The sequence below is a fragment of the Lissotriton helveticus genome, chromosome 8 (genome assembly GCF_964261635.1).
Source record: "Lissotriton helveticus chromosome 8, aLisHel1.1, whole genome shotgun sequence".
Taxonomy (NCBI): Eukaryota; Metazoa; Chordata; class Amphibia; order Caudata; family Salamandridae; genus Lissotriton; species Lissotriton helveticus.
Genome location: NC_136069.1, coordinates 1,172,000,983 through 1,172,023,453, shown reverse-complemented (window position 1 = coordinate 1,172,023,453; position 22,471 = coordinate 1,172,000,983). Strand labels below are relative to the sequence as shown.

Below are 22,471 nucleotides of genomic sequence, written 5' to 3'. Positions count from 1 at the left end.
ACACGCGACGATCCAGAGATGGGTGGCAGACGGTGCGGCGACGACGATCTCCCAGGTTTCTTCCGATGCCTGACCCCATCACGGCTGCTCAAGAACGAGAAGCGGCGGTACAGGAGGTGGCCGACAACACAGCGATCAAACTGTAAGGTGTTATTGTCAAGGGGTATGCCTTCATGCTATAGGTCTGTCTGGGGGGAAGGGCGGGGGAGCCGCTGAGTCGGCCGCTGCCACGTTACCCTCCACATTGACATTCTACGGACCTGAACTCTGTTCCAGTGGGCCCGAGACTATGAGTAGTATTTTTTTGCGGGGTTGTTATGGGGGGGGACTAGGGGGAGGATGAGGGGGTTGGGGGGGTGTTGGTTGATGTTGGGGTAGGAGATTGGGGGAAGTTGGGTTGGGGGTGGGCCGGGCTGGGGAAGGGAAAGGGTGGGAGAGAGGGTGGGTTGTCCAGTGCTCCGTTCTATTCACAATGGTCTTGGTCCCGTCCCAGTGTCCTGCACCCCTCCGGGGGTAGGGACTAGCCGGTCTGTTTCCTGTGGTCATCATGCCGCCAACAACCCTTAAGATATTGACCTTGAATGTGCGGGGTCTCCACAACCCTGTCAAGCGGCGTGCCATTTTGTCCCTCCTGGAGAACCCCCGAACAGACATATATCTACTTCAAGAATCCCATCTGGTAGCCCGCGATTGTCACAGACTCGGCTCTAGAAAGTTCCTAACTCAGCTCTTCTCCTCGGGCCCTAACAAGACCGGAGGGATAGCGATCTTATTGGCACGGACATTTAGAGGGGAGGTTCTACATAAGTGTGCTGAACAAAGGGGGCGACTGTTGGTTCCATCTACAGTCCTAACGACGGCCAGGAACACTTTCTGCACTCAGCCCTCACTGACGTCACAGTCACACCGGATAGACACATCATACTAGGGGTAGATCTCAACATGGCGTTTGACACAGTCCTGGACAGGTCAGCACAACGTGCTCCCCAAACTGGAGCGTTCTCCGCTAGCTGCACAGACCGGTTAGCAGAGCTTGACCTCCATGACCTCTGGCGTCTCACACACTCAAACGACAGAGAATACTCTTATTATTCCAATGCACACAAGACCTACGCTAGGCTGGATCATCTCTTGGTCACTGGCCCAGTCTGCGCCCTATCCACCTCGACGGAGATAGGGGTGCTCTCACTCTCAGACCATGCACCCGTCATCACCATCCTCACCTTGCCACCTGCCTCAAATCTCCCCAGGGTCTGGCGTCTTCGGGACACTCTTTTGCATAGGAAAGAAGTAGTAAAACACATTCAAGACACTATTCACGACTTCCAATTACACAACGCTAACGGTGACACGACGCGGGCAACGCAGTGGGCAGCCATGAAGGCGGTGATCCGAGGAGAATTTATAGCCCTCTCCTCGGCAGAGAATAGAGACAGACAGCACAAACGGGAGGAGCTTCCGCAGAGGGTGCGGGAGTTGGAGCGAATGCATCAACGAACAGGGGCTCCTAGAATATGGAAACAACTTAAAGTGGCCAGACACCTCTTGTCAGATCGGATCGGGCAGAATACGCAGTCCTACGGCTGCGACATGCCTATAACACGGGAGGGGACAGATGTGGCCGGTTGTTGGCAAGCAGGCTCCGAGTCATGCACCAACAACAGATAGTGAAAGAACTCTCCTGCACCGACGGGTCTGCGGTCACAGATGACGCAGAGATTGCGGAAACGTTTCGGGAATTTTATGCGACTCTTTATACCAGTGACCATCTGGACAGCCAGGCAGCGGCCGATTATCTTGACTCGGTCACCCTTCCCTCCCTGGCGCCCTCACAGGTTGAGTACCTCGACAGAGACATCCGCATTGAGGAAGTGATCTCGGCCATAGCCAAACTTAAGCCAGGGAAGGCCCCAGGGCCGGATGGCTTCACAGCCCTTTTTTACAAGACATTCTGCACAACATTGGCGCCGATTCTCACCCATCTTTTTAATACCTTCTCGGAGCCTGGTGCCATCCCCCAAGACATTCTAAGTGCATCCCTCTCAGTCATCCCAAAACCTGGGAAAGACAAAACCAAATGCGGTTCATACAGGCCCATCTCGTTACTTAACGTAGACCTCAAACTGTACACGAGCATCCTGGCGGCCCGACTGGGCCCCTACCTACCAGGACTTATAGACCCGGATCAGGCGGGATTCACACCGGACCGCCAAACAGTAGATCACACCAAGAGAGTTACACACCTCATAGAAAAGACTTCCCAAATCCCTGGAGAATGTATGTTGCTGGCGGTTGACGCCGAGAAGGCGTTCGACCGAGTTCATTGGCCGTACCTAGAGATGGTCCTGAAGAAAATCGGCATCGGGGAGAAATTCTGCACCCTCATTTTTAATTGTTACAAATTCCCTACTGCAGTGGTCCGAGTAAACGGTTATAGTTCGCGGAGCTTTGCCATCGAGAGAGGCACGAGGCAGGGATGCCCGCTGTCGCCCCTTCTCTTTGCTTTATATATGGAGCCGTTCGCTCAGGGGATAGGCCAAAACAAAACAGCGACAGGGATAAAGTTTGGTGGCTATACACACACCATTAGCCTCTACGCGGACGACGTCTTACTTACACTTGACAACCCACAGACGGCCCTACCTGCATGCATGGCGGAAATTGATACCTTTGTGGAAGTGGCCGGATTCAAAATGAATGCTGACAAATCGATGGCCCTTGACCTATCCCTGAGACCCCCTACCAAGACACACTTGCAGACCATCTTTTCCCTCCAATGGGCGGCGGACGCAGTGCCTGATCTGGGGATTCAGCTGGCCTCCACGCTCCCCACCATGACGGCAGCCAATTATAATACGCTCCAAAAGAAAATACGCGAGGAACTGGGCCGATGGAAAAGCCTCCCCCTCTCTTGGCTAGGTAGGATAGCAGCGGTCAAAATAACCATCTTACCCCAAATCCTGTACCTTTTCCGAGCACTACCGCTCCAGCCACCTACGGGATGGATTCGGCAAACACAGTCTGACCTCGCCCGCTTTATTTGGCAAGGTCGGAAGCCGAGAATGAGGAGGGCACTGACCACTTTGGCTCCTGAAGCGGGAGGTTTGGGAATACCGGACCTGCGCAAGTACTTCCAGGCAGCGCAGCTATGCTATCTGGTGGAATGGAGCAAGTGGGAATCCGAAAAACACTGGCTGTTCCAGGATCAGGCGGTGGCGGGCGCCCACTTCAGGAAATCCCCTTCCTCAGCAAGGCCGCCCGACCGGCTAATCTTTACGCTTCATTCGTCACGCGGGTTCCACTAAAAGTATGGGATGCCACCAATACTGTACATGACCTCACCACCTTTCCCTCGCCGCTTACGCCCCTAGTCGATAACCCGGACTTCACTCCGGGCATGGCCAAGGGAGCTTACGCCCATTGGCGATCGGCGGGATGTCGCTGCCTCTGTCACATCTATGGCCCGGATGGTGTGCTCCCCTTTCCGCTCTTCAGACAGGAATTCAACTTCCCCGAGACGGAGCGAATGCTCTACCTCCAAGTCCGCCACTGCACTGCACTCCAGCCGCAGGTGAGGGAAACAGCTGATAGGCACTTTCAGCCATACGAGAGATGGCTCATGTTCCGCACTTCAGACACCAAATTAATACCTGATCTTTACAAATTCCTTCAACCACAACCAGCTCATCTTAATAATCCGGGCAGAGAACGTTGACAGAGAGAGCTAGGCAGGACCCTGAGCCACAAAGAATGGGACCAAATCTCCTACAGGGCACGACACTCGGCATACCACTCCGGACTTACAGAGACGCTAACTAAGGTGACCACATACTGGTATTACACCCCAGAACGAATAAATGAGATGGACCCCAGTAAAGATAAAAACTGCTGGAGGGGATGTGAACACATAGGCACACTACTGCACATCTTGTGGGACTGCCCCCTGGCAGGGGCGGTGGGTGACATTTGAAAGTGGTGAGGCGCAAAGTGATTTGCATACAGCACCGTAGCGAGCGCAGCGAGCGTGCCCGAACCCCAAAAGGGGGGTTTGGGGGGATAACCCCCCCCAAGAAAATTTTGAAGAAAAATCGTAAATTTTCAAGCAAATTTGAGAAAGCAGGAAGTTTAATAAAGCAATTGTGAAAGTGTAGTTATTACATTAATAGATGGCATAACATAGGTAGCTGCTTATTCAGTATAACCACAGAGCTTCATACATTCCGTCCTATTACGCTCAGGTGCTGAATTCAGACTGTAAGACTTTCATGAAAATCTCAGCTCTAAGAGTAGAAGAAGTTGCATCAGGTACATGTTTTTTGCAGCAGGCACATTAACCTTCTGTGCTGCCGCCTGCTGCTATTTCACTACTGGGACCACAAACATAGGCTATCTCTGCCAGACTGCCAACGCACCTACATATATAGGCCAACAACTGATGTTTCTATTTTTTGTTTTATATAGCGAACTTGACCCGAGACATCGGGTACCAGAGCGCTGTACATGTGCACCTGTTTCGTTACATTACCATTAATGCCTAAATAAACCTTAGAATAAAGCTTAAAATCCATGCTGTGGTAAATTGGCCCAACATTGTCAGGAACGTGAAAACCATCATTTCCTCAGACCGACCAGTGCAAAAACAACATTTCTGCCGGTTGGTCAATATTGATGCAAAGTCAGAACAGGAAAGTATGAAAAATGCTGGCATGCATCTTTGGACTTATAACAAAACCCCTGAAGGACCGGCTTTTTCAATGTTTTCCACCTTATAAGAAATAGCTGTGATTAAATTGCTCCACAAATTCTGCTGCATGCTGTATCCCCATTATTACCAGTTACTCATCTATAATGTTGTGTGACATATATTAAAGCAGATTGCTATTGCTGACCATAGAGGTTTTTGCTGATTCACAAAGTATCACCCCTGTAACGTTACTCTTAAGTTTGCGACATATTCCTGACTTTCTTGGAACTCACAAAGAATTCCAGGTGTAAGGCCCAGAAGCTGAGTACTCACATGCATAAATATTTACACATTCAGTAATATAACATGCATTTTTCTAAATGCTTACGATAAATTGCATCAATGTAATTGCTATTTTGTTTTACATCTAGCCCACATGAAAACCATTTATTTAATACCACTTCTAGCAATTTCAACATGTTCCTCCCCTTTCTCACCCAGAAAACGTTTTTACTCCACTTTACTCCACTCCTTGACAGGAGTAAATCTGATTCTATTATCAAGGTGGGAAACTACCTGCAAATGGGTTCTGAATGGCCGCAAACTTGTGTTTAGTAATTTACCTCATTTTGCAAGGACCTCCACCCCTGTAAAACCATTCACTACTCAACCCTGTGAAGAAATTCACTTACATTGATAACATCATACTGATATTTACTGTGCACATGTGTGAAAACATTTACCAGTGCAAATGTATGGTTTGTGATTCACAAATTCCCACTAGTAAAACATGTCATTTACGCACATCTGGTGTGCAAACAGCTCCGTGATCCGGGCTTCTGGACGGTAGGTAAAGAGATCCTCATGATAACGGTAATGTGCAGATAATAAATTTTGTTAACTCGGCCACCAGTTTGAAGTCAGCGGTCTATACCAAGGTTCTCCATAGTTGGTCCTTGAGGGCTGGATCCATGCCAGATTTGAAAGATAACTACATTTATCTAAATGGGGATATGCTACAAAATCTGGCATGGATCCGACCTCCCAGGACTGACTTTGGAGGATCCTGGTCTATATTACAAGCTCGGTCTTGTGTCTGGCTGATGAACATAACGTTTGAAAGGGGTGAGGTTACTTCTCTGTGGTAACTATTCGCTGCTAAAATCCTCTGGGTTTCCCTGCACAGTAAACAAATGTGGTGTGGTTTGAGTGTACGTTTCTTCCTGTATCTTACCCGAGTAGGTACGGGTGGGGGTGGACTGACATTCCAGATTGTAACCTCCAAAGCCTTTGACCAAGTGAACACTAGCCACCTCGCATTCTGCTACTCTGATCGTGATTCAGAATGGCTTTACCATGGGCATAAAGTCACAAGTAACCATTCCGACATGGTAAACAAGGGGTATCTGTGAACAGATAGCTTCTTCTGGAACAAAAACTGAAAAGTACTGGTAGTGCTAATGGAAAGTTCTATTTTCTACCACTGGTTGCCTAATAGTCATTTGGTGTGCCCATAAATCAAAACAGTGTGTGGTGCTGATATACAGGACCACAGGGGATTAAGAGAGTCATCTGTAACCAGACAATTTTAACCTAATGCCAAGGATTGGTTACTAAGCACTTTGAAGATTGTCTTGCACACCCAGTCAGCTTGCCCTCATTACGCAGTCTCTCTCCCAGCATGATGGCTGTTCAATATAGACAGTGTGGGTATCTGAGGTAAGTGCCTCTACACTCTACCTTTCTAGCTCCAAGTCATTCTATTCTAGCCCTACATACATCCTGATTGACGAGAACTGGATAATTGCAGCCTCCCTGGTGACAAAGTGCATAGAAAGTGTGGGACACCAGGACAAATCACATATCATAGAAAGACACATAGACAAATCTGACTTATATCAGGTGGTGTGGCTTTCTGAGAGGCAAGAGATGCGATGAGTCTATGAGGGACAGTGTGTCCACCTTAGAATAGGTTGACGCTGGAGAATACTGAAAGCCCATCAGAGAGCAGAAGGTAGGGATGCAAGTATTGACACAGTCTCAGAGAGGGGTACTGCTACCACATTAATGTAAGACGTCACTTGCCCAAATGTCAGAGAGGGATCATAGAGAGATCTGGGCATAGAGGGACACTACTTTGGAACCACCTTCTCCGTTTATGTGGTCATTAGCACCCACTGGGGGTTATAGTACTGAGGTGGGTGTTAAATTGCTGTCGGTTTAGTGTGTGAAAATAGAATAATCATGGCATTTTGGGACACTGCACCACCTTAGGAAAAGTGGACACTGGAGTCTAGAAGCATTAACTAATATTAACCACAGATCCAGAGTTGGTGTGTGGGGGGGGGGGGTAAGACGAGCAATGTCATGTGTTCATAGATTGAACTAGAGTGACTAGGACGGAGAAGTAGGCTGACCATCAAAGGAAACACTGGAAGACAACAAGACCATGGAGCCACCTTCTACTACAATGGAACCACATGAGGGTCAGGAGTCCAGCAGGCGCTGCTTTGGCCATGCCAGTACAATAGGTACCACGAAAAAAAGGGCGAGTAGCTCAGTCACAGAAAGAGTGTTTATGTGACTTGGCGAAAGTGGTAGACTAAGCCCACGCATGGTAGCCGGTGTAGGTGAAGAAAGTAAGCTAAATAAACTCACCTAATGTTCTGCTGGAGTAGCACTATACTCACAATTCTGGCCCTTCTACAGTACAACATATCCACAAGGGTTGTAAATTTACTTCAGCACAGGGAAGGAATAACTTCCCTTACGGAGTGGTAAGAGAAGGGATCACCCTCAGATTCGGTGGGTGGGTTTGGGAAGACATTTCTGCACAGTTAACACTATTTCCGACACAGAGAAATGCCAGTATGTAGTTGTACAGAGAAAGTCTCTCCCCCCTCTGTGGGCCTCTCTCAGCTCTGTAGAACTCCACGCAACAGAAATAGGGTCTCGCAGGAAAAGTCCCATGACCTTCCCCGGAGTATGCCTGGGGCAGCCTTCCAAGCACATGTCTGGAAATGTACATTAAGTTGGAGGCGAAACACCCCGTCCATCATTTTAATACATTTTGTGAACCGAGCCCTCCTGGATCTATTATGGGCACCTCTGCTATAATGGAGACTATTCCAAAATACTCACTTTCTAGAGGGGTGTTAAAACATTTTTGCTTTTGAGCATGTTTTAGTTGCCAATGCCATTCACTCTTTAAATCAAGTGTAACGTGTTATAAATACGGATAGCACTTTTCGCAGTTTTTCTGCAGTGGCGGGTCAGCCTGTGCCAGACCAACTTCCAGGGTAAACAGCACTATGTGTGCGTATCTGGCACTGGTGGCATGTGTTTTCTTTTGCCAGGTCTGGTGGCTTAAATGACTAATTCGCCCACTGTAGAGGCATGTGTTAGACCACTGTTTAAAATCCCGGCAGGTCCACTCAGCCTTTCATCCTTCAGAGATCGATAAAACATGTATAATTGAATTGGGTAGCAATAAACATCTGTTATCCAGCGCCAAGATACCCTTGGGTAAGTGTGCGCTTTACAAATACACATGTTAAAGTAGCTATAGCATCTGAACGCGCCTCTCGTAGGCCAAAGACTCATGCCTGGCACTGGGGGGCCTGCCTGTGACAGAAGAGCTGCCTCTCAGCGGGCACAGCTTGCAGATTCCAGTGGTGATGCCATCATCGGGGTGGGGGCGGGCATGTAGTCGGCGGAGCGCAGCTGGCCAGCCGGACCCGCTGGCTCTGAATGGCACATGATGGCGTCTGTGTGTGGGCCCTGCTGGCGTGGGGTCTGTGGTCGGATGCTGAGCTGCCTCAGGGAAAGCCCCCGCTGTCACTCTGCACAACGGGAAACGAAAAGCAAGGGGGTACACACACAACACCGCACAATCAACCTACATGCTCATTACTAGCAGTTTAAACAACCTCGGCTGAGCAGGCACAGCACACGCAGCAGACGATGGCAACCCAGATCCGCACTGAAATGAGGCCCCCGACTATGAAGGAGCCAGAGCACTAAATCAATGGTACAAGGGCAGTAGTAGGCCCGGGCCGCCGCCTACTAAGACTGACGCTGAGTTTTTAAATGCACTGATCTGTGCTGTGGCCTTACCTGGTAGTGTAGTAGTAGGCGCAGTCGCAGGCAGAGCACGTGACGAGTCACGATAACAGTGACAGGCAGGCACACACAGTCAACTCAGCACAGAAACTTTCAGAAAGTCGTGGCGCCTCAGGCAGCAGGAGTCACGATCTGCGCACAAGGCGAGTCACTACAGGCTACAGAGGAGAGGAGGAGAAAGTAGCAGGGACTGACCTCACAGGCAGGCTCACAGCGCCATGGCCAATCACTGCATGGCTTCACATGAAGTCACACAGTGATTGGCCATTGCAGTGCGGCTGAGGCAGTGTGCCACACCACAATAATGGATTGCCTGCCCTGCTGTGCGGGAGGACCAGCCAATCCTGGCGCTGCATGCAGCCAGGATTGGCTAGGGGGGCACACTGACTCCTCGCCCTGGCGCCTTTCTATACCACGGGGCCCGGCTACAGCAGCACCCCTCCCCCGGCCCCTTCATCCCTCTGAGCATCTACCCTGACGCGCATGCTCGGGCTAGGTGCAGTCCGAAATTCCTCATGCGCACCTAGTACTTCCAGTCTTCCAGGCCTGCTGACGTCTGCAGAGTGCAGACTGTCACTCAGCAGACCAGCCAGCCAGCCAGCCCCACCCCCTGCGCACTGCCTATTCAATCGGGTGCGTCACGCAACCCGGATTGAAGGGCTGCATATAAAATTATATTCATTGCTGCTGCTCTTGCGACTTGCCAGGTGCGTCCAGGGGTTAGTGGGGCTACGCCCCAATGGACGCACCGCGGCTGCCCCCTGGTACAGCCGTACTGGACACAGGTGATCGACGATATTGACACACATTTTCACACCGAACTGCCTCGCTTTCCTGCCTACATCATACTAGGGCTTCCTAACCCCCTGACATACCCTCTGCGTTCACGCAGGGGACGCCAGATGGCTATCGCCCTAGGCTCTGCGATACAAAATATTATAATACACTGGCGCACTACCACAGTCCCCTCCACTACAGGTTGGCTTCATCGGTTATGGTGTGTGTTGGGGATGGAGAAGATGTCCCTTACTTTAGCCGGGGACAAGGATCAATATGACGAGCTTTGGCAGCCGTTCCGCTCACTATTGGTTACTGAATTCAGAGAACTTACATGCCCAAAGTATCTTCGCTTGTTGAGACTTACTGGATCGGAAGGGGAGGCCTCCTGAGGGGGGGGCAGGGGAACTTTACATCAAGATCTGGCAAGAAGAAGCCAGGAGAGACTGACTCAAGCACTGGACAGGGGGGCGCGGGGAGGGAAGGGCAGGGGAACTTGGGGAGTGGGAGGGGGGGTTTCCACCTGGTTGGCACTATGTAACATCCCTGGTCTGTCGACGCTGCCATGGGTTAGAAAGGTATTGGAGTGCTATGCTCACCTTCTTTTTTTTATTTAGTTTGAAAAGCTTTATTGAGTTGAAGAAAACAATGTAAAACATCAGTACAATAGCACAAATAAAGAACAATAGGAATTAAAATAATTGTGGAGAATAATGTGCCAATAAACAAGAAAGGCCCCAAAAGGGGAAAGCGCTATACAAAGAGAAAATGCTTTTATAACTTTTCATTTTGAGGGGAAGGAAGAGAGAAAGAAAGAGGGAAGAAAGGGAAAAAAAAGAAAAGGGGGGATGGAAGGGGAACAGCAATAGAAAATGTATGGTAAGAGAAATAAAGAGGTATGAAATACAGAGAAGTTCATACTAATAATAATAACCGTAATACTAAATATAACAATAGCATGTGATCAAGAGGCACTTTTAGATAAAAAGTCTGTTAAAGGGGACCAAAGTAAATCACGTTTTATCAACCATGGAATAGAAGAAGCACATGCACGATCTAGTCTATGATGATGGCAGAGCAAATTGCACCAAGCATTATAAACCACGTTTGTAGTGTCTTTCCAATTAGTTGTTATAATTTGAAAAGCGATAGCAATGCAAAGATCAATACATTTACGAGTATGGAGTGGGACATCCCAAACTGGGGCCAAACCACCCAGGAATACAGAAGAAATAACAAAGGGAACATTAGTAGATAAAATCTTATTAAGAGTAGACCAAATGTGGGACCACATAAGTTGGACCTTAGGACAAAGAAAAAACATGTGAACAAAGTCACCAGGAGTGCATGAACAGGACCAACACTTCTTAGTGTCTAACAATTTAAATTTAAACAAATCACAGGGAGTGTAAAATAATCTATTATAAAAAAAAAATAAAGGGTTTGTGTGGTACTAGCGGAACGAGGGGTGGAATGAAGTTTGGACCAAATAGAGTCCCAGGTAAGTGAGGGGAAAGTTTGATTGAGGTCCGATTCCCAGATAAGTATGCTCACCTTCTTAAGCCTTCTCCTTGCCTTTCACACGTTTATGATTGCTGTTGGCCATGTAATGTTTGCGCTGCCCGACTTGTTTCCCAGGTGCAGATTTCAAATAAAAAGATTTAAACCTAAACCTATGGATTATTAACCTGTAGATAATATGCCTGTCTGTGGGGAAATTAAACCTGACACATGACTGGAGTCTATAATGTTGAAGATAACAATTATGGGCTCCTCATTCAAATATGGTGAAGGGAGCTCAGACATTTTCATCTGCCACAGCTCAACCACAAGCATGTTACTTGAAATAAAACCTCCTTCAAGTACTGGCATGCTATGACATGACATGTTTCAAGTCTCAGGGTCCCAGGAAAAGGACTGCAGGTTTCTTTCCACCGCAGAGATGTGTAAGCCAACATGTTTTTATGAGTCGGTCACAAGCAGGTCTTTTTCTGCAGCTTCTCAACTTCATCCTGTGTGCACCTTTGTCATTTTCCTCTTTTCTAAGGACCGTATAAGTATTATAATTTGCTGAGGGTGTGTGTCTTTCTTTATTTTTGAAGGATACGCGTTCCAGTTTATGGGATGTTTCACAGTGCCTTCAAGGGAAGATAGTGTTGCACGTTTTTTTTGTCTTGGGTTTTTTATTTCAATTTAATTGAGTACTGTTTTTTTGTTTCCATTCCAAAACTTAAACACACCTTTCAAAGATATAGAGGTTATACATGACTTCATCACTGTTTTCTCATATATTTTAAAATACTGCTGTACCACATCACTATCTTTGTCCTTTGAAGAGACAGTGTATTAAGGCTTCTCTTTCACTCTGTACTAAATGTGAACTGAGGCACTTAACATGGTGCTTTCAAGTTCCTCTGGTAAAATAGAGTACCCCAATGGCTCAAATAATCCTTGTGACTCGGCTGCCTTTGAGCTAGGTGTGTACTATAGAAATAAAACCTACATACATACATATATACATACATATGTACGTATGTATGTACGTACATACATATATACATACATGCATACATACATAATACATATATACATACATATATATATATACATACATATGTGCATACATGCATACATACATACGTACGTACATACATACATTTATCTATATACATGAGGGAGCTGTGGTTGGTTGAGGGGCCATTATTCTAATGTGGTAGGCCTACTGAAGGTACATTTAGGAATCTTCTGCGATTTTTTGTTTTGACAGTGCGGGAATGCACCAAAGCCTTTGAAAGCATTTAGTGACCTCTCTTTCCATATATGGCAGACGAAAAGCCCATACTGGCCATCACGGGAGTCTCACGACCCCTGATGCAGTAATACTACATCAATAATTGCTGTACAGTAGGAAATGGGGAATTACTTTAGAAAGCTGTGATTCCACAGCATTTTTTGCAGGTTACTACTGAATCCTGGAATGCGCTGTGCAGGCTAATTCCACCGAGTTTTTACCTGCTGAAATTTTAACTTGGAAAACCCTGATGCAGTTATACCTTAGTTTTCTGAATACTAAGGACCTGATTAGGAGGGTAATCACGGTACTGGCTGAGAAATAAGGGGCATATTACCAAGGGCCTTATCGCCGCTTTAGCCGGAATTTTTCCCGCTAAAGCGGCGATAATTTCATCGCCCTATTACCTAGCTGTCGCTAACACCAGTTAGCGACAGCTAATAGGCGGTAGCGGGCATTTAGGGGCCCACTTCGCATGTCAGCGAAATTTATCGCTAATGACATGCAAAGTGGGCGTGCCAAGATGTTAGTGACTGGAAACAGTCGCTAACATCGCTATCCCCTATTACCAACTTTCGGAAATAATCGCGCTAAGCGTGAATATCTCCAAAAGCTAACACCTGCCCTGAGCAGTTATTAACCATGTTATCCAATGGAAGGTGGATAACATGGCTAAGAGCATTGTCACGATAATGCATGAATATCGCTGATTTGTCAGCGATATTCATGCATTTCGCAGGATTTTTACCGCTTTTGAGATAAACCTTGATAATATCAAAGTATCTCAGCGGTAAAAATCGTCGGAGCGCGGCGATATAATTATAGCCGCTAACCATGCATAGCGATAATTATCGCTATTGCTTGGTAATATGCCCCTAAATACGCAGATGAAAATAACGTTATTATACCGTAAAACTGCCCCGGTAGTGTGCAATTATGAGTAAACCCCATGGAATGGGGAATTACCGTGTGGGGTCAGATTTAGCAGTCGTAAAACCACACAGTATTCCCAATGCTATGGGGTTTAAGACATACGTTTACCGCCTTCTCTGAGCAATGTGCTGTGGCCTCTGTGTGGAGCTGGGGTGGAAGGAGAGGGGTGTGGGAGGTAGGGGATTAACGGGGAAAGAGATTTGGCTGCTGCTTTTTCCAGACAGGATTACCAACCCACCCAGAATAAAGGAAAGCAGAATTCCCTAAGGCAATTCCACCGGTACCGCCTGACTCATAGTCGGGGCCTAAACCGTAATTGTGTGGTACTAGGGATAAGGCTTATTGTCTGTCTTGTGAATTAACCTCTGGTAATTACATAATTACATACCTTGAATTTTGCTTTTTAAGACTACGAACACACTCCCAGATATTGCACATGCACCAATTTAGTTTTATTATTCTTTTTTGACAGGTATCCCAGGCAAAAGTCACCTGCTGACAATTTTGGGGGTAATAATTGCACCGGTCCTGATGTCACTGCTTCTACTCTACGTGTGCAAAAGGTAAATGCAATAATTTTGTAAGGCACGAAATATCACTGGGGCATCAAGGATTCCCTGTTTAAATATCGACAACAAAAATATAGTTTACAAAAATATAGTTGTACAAATATCGATTACAAAAATATAGACTCCCTATACTTAAACAGGTAAGTACAATAATAACGACTCAAAAATATAGTTGTAAAAAATATCGTTGTAAAAAATATCGACTTTAAAAAATAATATAACTTTAATTAAATAATTATATAATATTAATATTATTAACCAAATACATTTAATTACATTTATATTTTAACTATTTATAACAAATAAACTTAATTTAATTAATATACACACAATAAATGTGTACATATACATATATTTTCTTAAATACATTTTATTATTATCTTAATTTAATTTATAAACTTTAATAATTATATAAAAATAAAATAAACACATATATAAAACATTTTGAATAAAATAAAATAATCTATATTTAATTAACACATTAAAGTATTAAATAATAATAATACATACATTTAATAGCGAAATAAAAACATTAGTAGTTAAAACATTTGATAGCGAAGGGGTAAATATTACTATTCCCACTCCAGTGAGTGCAACAGTAGGGAAAGTGTTGGATAGCGTAGGGGTAAAAATTACTATTCCCACTCCAGAGGGTGCAGCAGTAGGGAAAGTGTTGGATAGCGTAGGGGTAAAAATTACTATTTCCACTCCAAAGGGTGCAACAGTAGGGAAAGCGTTGGATACCGTAGGGGTAAAAATTACTATTCCCACTCCAGAGAGTGCAACAGTAGGGAAAGCGTTGGATAGTGTAGGGGTAAAAATTACTATTCCCACTCCAAAGGGTGCAACAGTAAGGAAAGCGCTGGATAGCGTAGAGGTAAAAATTACTATTCCCACTCCAAAGGGTGCAACAGTAGGTAAAGCGTTGGATAGCGTACAGGGAAAAATTACTATTCCCACTCCAGTGAGTGCAACAGTAGGGAAAGCGCTGGATAGCGTAGGGGTAAAAATTAGTATTCCCACTCCAGAGGGTGCTACAGTAGGGAAAGCGTTGGATAGCGTAGGGGTAAAAATTACTATTCCCACTCCAGTGAGTGCAACAGTAGGGAAAGCGCTGGATAGCGTAGGGGTAAGAATTACTATTCCCACTCCAGAGGGTGCAACAGTAGGGAAAGCGTTGGATAGCGTAGGGGTAAAAATTACTATTCCCACTCCAGTGAGTGCAACAGTAGGAAAAGCGCTGGATAGCGTAGGGGTAAAAATTAGTATTCCCACTCCAGAGGGCGCAACAGTAGGGAAAGCATTGGATAGCGTCAGGGTTAAAATTACTATTCCCACTCCAGAGAGTGCAACAGTAGGGAAAGCGTTGGATAGCGTAGGGGTAAAAATTACTATTCCCACTCCAAAGGGTGCGACAGTAGGGAAAGCGTTGGATAGCGTAGGGGTAAAAATTACTATTCCCACTCCAAAGGGTGCGACAGTAGGGAAAGCGTTGGATAGCGTAGGGGTAGAAATTACTATTCCCACTCCAGAGAGTGCAATAGTAGGGAAAGCGTTGGATAGCGTAGGGGTGAAAATTACTATTCACACTCCAGAGAGTGCAACAGTAGGGAAAGCGTTGGATAGCGTAGGGGTAAAAATTAATATTCCCACTCCAGTGAGTGCAACAGTAGGGAAAGCGCAGGATAGCGCAGGGGTAAATTTAATTTCAAATATAAACATAATTAATATAAAAAGTTAAATATATTTTTTATTAACAAAGATAATATAATATAATTAATTACACATTAATTTACACTATAATATCCACCAGACACACCTAAAATTAATTACACAATTACATTTATTATTTTCTAATTAATTAATGAAAATTAATGGGTTTTTTAAATTAATTAATTAATTAATTAATTACCAGGTTTCACACCATATACACTTATAAACACCACAACACAAACCTATAATTAATTACACATTTACAATTAATAATTACTAATTAATTAATGGTAATTAATTTAAAAAGTATTTAATAATTAATCAATAAATAATTAATTACTCACCACCCTTCACACCATTTACACATATAAACTCCACAACACAAACCTAAAAATAATTAATCAATTAACATAAATAATTAATAATTGACTAATTGAAATTAATTAACAACTAATTATTAAACCATTATTAATAAATTAACACATTAATAACCAATTACTTTTATATAAAAAAAATTTAACTTTCTTTTTTCAGCAGAATAAACAATACAGTCCCCCCCCAAAATTGGCATCAGTATACATAAATACAGGTGTTCGCAGTTCACACCCCCAGCACAGCTTCAACAGTTGCAGATAGTACAGGAGACGCAAGAATTAGATCCACGGGATACAGTGCAAGTATAGAAACTGACAATAGGAACATGTGCGCAGTAGTCAGGGTATTTCCCCAACCCCTATTCTCCCTCCCCAACACCCGCCACCCCTTCCTCAGGTCCCGATTCCTCGGACGAGAACAATGCAGCACTAGTAGCATCGGAGTCAATGTCAGACGACCCCACAGCACACATTATACGCCATGCAAGCAAGTCCTCCTGTAGCCGCTCATCTCTACATGTATGTTGCATGCGTGTTTCTTCAGCCAGTGTCCATTCCCCCACATCCCGAAGCCATAACGTCATTTCAGGCGCCCTTTGTCCCATCCAGGTGATAGCCACTCGCCGTCTAGCCAGCACCAAAAGCAGCTGCAGCATCTTATAAGATAGATTCTTCTTCTTAGGTTTGGGGACCAGGGCTAAAAAGCAATGGATCAGGGTCCGGTCAAGACACAGTCCCGTGACCTTCCGGATGTGGGCTACTACTACCCTCCAGAAGTCCCCGACCAGCGGGCACTCCCAGGCTAAATGGAGAAATCCGGCTCCGACCGAACCACACCTGGGACAGGCATCCGATTTATCTGCCGCGATGCGGCGCACAGCAACTGGGGTTACGTAAGTGCGGTGCATGAAATTAAAGTGGATCAATTTGAAACGTGCGTTACACGACACTTTCTTAGTAAGCGTCCCCACCCGTTTCCGCTGTCCCGGGTCTAAGGCAACCCCTAGATCCGCCTCCCATGCCGCCCAGGACGGGGACATCGGAGGCGCCGAGTCGCATCTCATCGCTGCATATAAAAGCGTTATCAAGCGCCGTCCCGTGCCGCACGATAGCAGGATATTCAAAGTATGGGATACCTGGGGCGCCTCAGGGAACTGTGGCCACGTCGCTCTCGCTATGTCCCGTAGGCCTCCATAGTGGAGGTACTGGCCCCCAGTAAGACTGAAGGCTTCTATAGCCCTCTCCAGGGTCACGAAGGACTCATCCGGATACAAGTCTGCCAATGTGTCGCATCCGCCCTCTCGCCAGTCCCGAAACGACATGTGCTCTTCCATTAGTGTGACCGGTGCCAATATCCAAATCGGTAGCTCCCTATGAAAAGGGGACCGTCTCAGCACCCTTTCCACCACTCGTTGCCAGATTCCCGCAGTATGCCGGACAATATATGGTAGGTCGCCATCCGCTCCCCTGCCACGCATCAGAGCCACTTGTAACGCCTTTTCATCCGCGCTACCAGCCAGGAGTCGCAATTCCCAATTGTCCGCGCCCACGAACCAGCGCGCAGCTGGTATAAGTTGGGCCGCGTAATAGTATAAATCAAAGCGCGGGGCTTCCAAGCCCCCCTCCTCCCAGCGTCCGACCATCGTACGCAGCGCAACTCTGCTGCGTCTGCCTGCCCAGAGCAGGGAGGTGAGCAACGTATTGAGCTTGCTGAAAATACGAGGAGGGAGAGGACAGAGGGAATTCTGTAGGAGATACAATACTCTAGGCAGCATTACCATCTTCGAGACGGCCAACCGTCCCATGAGAGAGAGTGGAAGCGTATTCCAGAAGGATACAGATTGTTGCAGGGAACTGAGCACACGGTCGGCGTTCCGGGCCAGCAATTGTTCATCAGAGACAGCCACCTGAACACCCAAATAGCGGAAGGCCGTCATCTCCCACCGCAGTCCCAGGGGCGGGAAACCCACATTAGGGTCATCACCGCATCCCGCAAGGGGAAAGATCAGGGATTTCTCAGGGTTAAGACGCAGCCCAGAAGCTGCACCAAAGCGTTCCAGGTGGTGTAACAGGATCGGTAGTGACTCCCGTGGGGAGGTCAGATAGAACAACGCATCGTCCGCATAAAGCGAGACCAGGTGCACCACATCCCCCACCCGTATACCCCAGGATGCCATCTCCGCACGTAGTGTCACCGCAAGGGGCTCAATCGCCAGAGCGAAGAGGAGCGGTGACAGGGGGCACCCCTGACGGGTGCCCCTGCCCAACTGCCACTCCTCCGAGCGGGCCGCTCCGAGTCTGACCCTGGCCGTAGGCGCACTGTAAAGAATACGAATCCAGGCGCAGAAAAGGGGCCCCACCCCCGCCCACCGAAGCACCTCTAATAGGTACCCCCAGCTGACTGTATCAAAGGCTTTAGCCAGGTCGATCGAGACCAGGACCTGAGGATCCTCCCTATCGCGCGCCTCATGTAGAACGTGATTCAGGCGCCGGAGATTCATGGCGGTGTTGCGGCCTGGAATGAACCCGCACTGATCATGATGAACCAAGCGCGCCATATGTGGTGCCAGCCGGGTGGCCAAGATCTTAGTAAGGATTTTGGCGTCGGTATTGATTAAAGTGATCGGCCGGTAGACCGAGGGATCACAGTTATCCCCACCCGGTTTTAGGAGCATGCAGACCTCACCCTGCTGCATGGTGGGCGGAAGCGCGGCTCGCTCCAGCGCTTCATGCTAAACCTGCAGGAGACGGGGTGCGAGGGTATCCGCAAACGCCTGGTAAAACTCTGGGGGAAACCCGTCTCCACCTGGCGTCTTAGCCTTCGGTAGGGCGGCCAAGGCCACCTTGACCTCACGAAGCGTCACTGGGGCATCCATGTCCTCAGCATCCTCTTTAGAGAGGGTCTGAAGGGGCAAGTCCCGGAGGTATGGCTGATACGACGCCTCCGTCACCAGGGGGTCAGCAGTATAGACCTTCTGCAGATGTGTGCGGAGCACCGCAAGGAGGTCCCGCTCTGAGTGCACCAGGACCCCAGCGGGATTTCTCAACGCAACAATTCGCGCAGGGGCCGATTCCCTACGGAGAATCCAGGCCAGCAAACGGCCCGATTTGTCCCCCTCTCGGTGAAGGCGTTGGCGATATCGACCAAGAGTGAATCTATCTAGCCGGTCCAGGATATCATGGACGCCTTCTCGGGCCGTCCTTTCAGAGTCCACGTGCAACCCAACCGGGTCCGGGAAGGACTGGTAGTGGCTGAGGCGCTCCTCAGCACTTGCGAGGTCACGGAGCAGCTGTTTACGGACTCCATATGTCAGACCCATACAAGCGCCCCGCACGACTGCCTTGAGGGCATCCCATTTGGTCGCAAAAGGGATATCACCTACTTCCCAGTTCAGGTCCAAATAAGTACGCAGGGACGTCTCCACATGGTCCCGTCCTACCGGATCCTGCAGAAGATCCCCTGGCATCCGCCAGGTCCTTGGGTGGGAGGACCGGTCCACCCACAGTACCATGCACGTCCCGGGCGAGTGGTCGGATAAAAACCGGGCCTGATGCGTGACCGATAAGACAAGGGACGCGTCAATGTTGGCAGCAAGGACCCTGTCGAGCCTGCTATGTGTATTGTGTGTGGGGGTAAAGCAAGTGTAAAGCTTCAGTCCCGGATTGCCGAGGCGCCAGATATCAACAGCACCCAGATTATTCATCACCTCCCGGAGTCGCGTCGTCATCCTAGGTTTCGTACCCGCCCGGGGGGGATGCCTGTCCAGGAGTGGATCCAGTACGCAGTTAAAATCTCCAAACCAGAGGAGGGGGCATCTAAGTCCATCGCTATAAGGTCCTGCAGGCCGGTAAAAAAACTCGGGTCATCTATGTTAGGAGCATAAGAGTTCACTAGCAGGAAGTCCCTCCCATCAAGTTTTACTCGTATAAGAACATATCTTCCCTTGACATCAGCCTCAACATACTGGACTGCTAGTGGAACCCCTGGAGCCACCCAGATCAGGACCCCCCTAGCATAGGTAAAGAAGGAGGAATGGAACATCTGACCCCTCCATTTCTTCGCCAACTTAAGAGCACCCTCTTCATCCATATGCGTTTCTTGTAGGCATGCCACCGACACTCCATGCCGACGAAGGAAGGACAGCACCCTATGTCGCTTGGAGCAAGTACCCAGGCCACGCACGTTCCAAGTTAAAAATTTGAATCCCATAAGCTTCGGACTTGCCCATCCGGGCACCCAAGTTTAACCTCTGCAAACAGCCTCCTAGGGGCGCGAACAGTAGTACACACAATGCCAAAAACAAATACCCCCCACAACTCCCCCCAACCCCACCTTACCCGCAACCACCCAACCCCTGAGACAATCCCCCCTCCCCCACCCATGAGCAGGAATGACGTAACAAGAAAACACACCATCCCGTTCATCCCCCGCCAGCGCCATCCAGAAACAATAGGACTCAACACCCCATCAGAACCAATCCCCCCTCCCCCACCCACGAGCAAGAGGACAGCAACAACCAAAAACGCTACCCTGCCCTTCCCCTGCTAGTGCCAGGACGTGCACAGCCACCCCATACAACACACGCACCCCACACACAACCAACCAGAACCACCCACCTCCCCCCCCAACTCCCCGAGGACCCAATGTTTCAGGACAGTCTCCGGGAATGTTCATGAAAGACAGTTCCAGTGCTGGGCGACGGTACGCCATAAACTCTTGGACACCCCCTCGGCCAATAGGGTATTCATCCTCTGTTCAGCTCACCAACCAGGGTTCCCAGCACCAGGTGGAGACAGCATTGGGTAGACAAAAGCCAGGAGGGTTGACCCACCCAACCTCCCAGGGCAACAACATGTTAACAAGACAGTACCTCATATCAGAGTTCACTCAGGTCGTGTTTCGGAGAGGGCAGTTTCCGGTATCACCGGGGGAGCAGAGTGTGCATCCGGCAAATTTTCCTGCAGGGTATCCGGGACCAGGATCTCACCAGATGTAGATGCCTCAGGCGACTCTGCAGCGGCCACCGCCGTCGATGTTCCCACGAGAAGCGCCCCATCCTCTCCCACGGTGATCCGGGGCTCGGGAGAGCCCCGAGAGCCAGACCTGCGTCTCCTTCTGCCTCGCCGGCGCCGCGGGGGCTGGGTCCCCCAGGTCTCGCAGGGGCCGCCATGCTCACAGGTGGGAGGTCGTCACCTCGTATCTCGAGCCACTCCCACACTTTCCGCCGGGCACTCGAAGAAGTGAGCGCGCCCTTGGGAGAGCACCTTGAGCTTGGCCGGGTAAAGGAGCATGTATTGTAGCTTCATGTCACGTAGTTTCTGCTTGACTCCCAGGTAGGACTTCCGTTGCTCCTGCACCTGCTGAGTATAGTCAGGGTAGATGGAGATCCGACTATTTTCAATGGTGATGGACTCCATTTCTCTCGCGGCCCGTAGGATACAATCTCGATCTTTATAATTCAGGATCTTTGCAATGATGGCTCTAGGTGACTCGCCCGGGCGTGGAGGGGGAACCAGGGCCCTGTGTGCCCTCTCAATGACAAAGACACTGGATAGGCCGGTCGGGCATAGCTGGGTACGAATCCACGTCTCCAAGAAGCGTTCAGCGTTTCCCGCCTCGAGGCATTCCGGCACACCCAGGACCCTGATGTTGCTCAGACGGGCCCTGCCTTCCGCATCTTCCGCTCTTCTCTCCAGTGCACGGGTAGTGGACGTTAAGTGCGTGACCGTTTTCGGCAGGGAAGCCACTTCAGTTTGTAATTGTGCGATGTTGCCCTCCGCGTCCGAGACCTTGTCTGCCACCTTACGAAGGTCCGTCCGGAGGAGGTTCACATCGATCGACACAGTCTCGATCTGCCTCTCCAAGGCAGAGTGGGATCCCTGGATAGCCTTCAGGATCTCTGCTCGGGAAGGTTCATGCGGGTCCTCGCCCCCATCGTCTGGTCCTGTCTGTCGTGTGATTCTCTGGGACGGCAGTCTTGGGGTGGTATACTGCACGATGGTGTTGGGTTGGGAGGATTTCGCAGTCCTATCCTTGCGGGTCGTCATCCTGGGGGGCAGGTCGGGAGCCCCCTCAAGGCGCCTCAGCTAGGACTCGCGCGGTCCCACCGGGCAGGCACAGAGCCCAATGGCAGAGCGAAGGCGGGAGGACCGGGAGAGGACAATTCAGCAGGACGCACCAGGTAGATCCGGCTCAAGCAGTGACTCCCACCACCAGCAAAGGGGGAGCGTGGCAACCAGTGGTCAAGATGCACTCACCGGGGTGGGCGGGAGGGTCCCCAGCAATCCGGTCGAAAGCAGCCCACCGGCCGGTGCCTCCGCCAACCAGCGCACCCCGGGCGAGTCCCCCCAAGTCCCAGGTGCAACAGGGCGATTTTAAAGCCTCCAGGGGTAGTACAGCCCGCACTCCGCTGCCTCGCAGGGGGGGCCGCTCCGGTCGTCGGGCAAAATGGCACGCAGTCTATGGAGGGACCCCAAGGCGCCCGTGCCTCTCCGGGGTCGGCACCGC

General features: G+C 48.8%; 1 protein-coding gene across 2 annotated transcripts in view; it reads left to right on the top strand.

Moving 5' to 3' along the window:
* LOC144773202 (granulocyte-macrophage colony-stimulating factor receptor subunit alpha-like) overlaps positions 1-22,471 on the top strand; it is a 372,152-nt gene that overhangs the window by 328,512 nt on the left and 21,169 nt on the right. For both annotated transcript variants that reach the window (XM_078658090.1, XM_078658091.1), the window contains one exon: positions 13,780-13,870. In XM_078658090.1, coding sequence (XP_078514216.1) covers positions 13,780-13,870 — 91 coding nt within the window. The remainder of the gene's footprint in view (positions 1-13,779; positions 13,871-22,471) is intronic.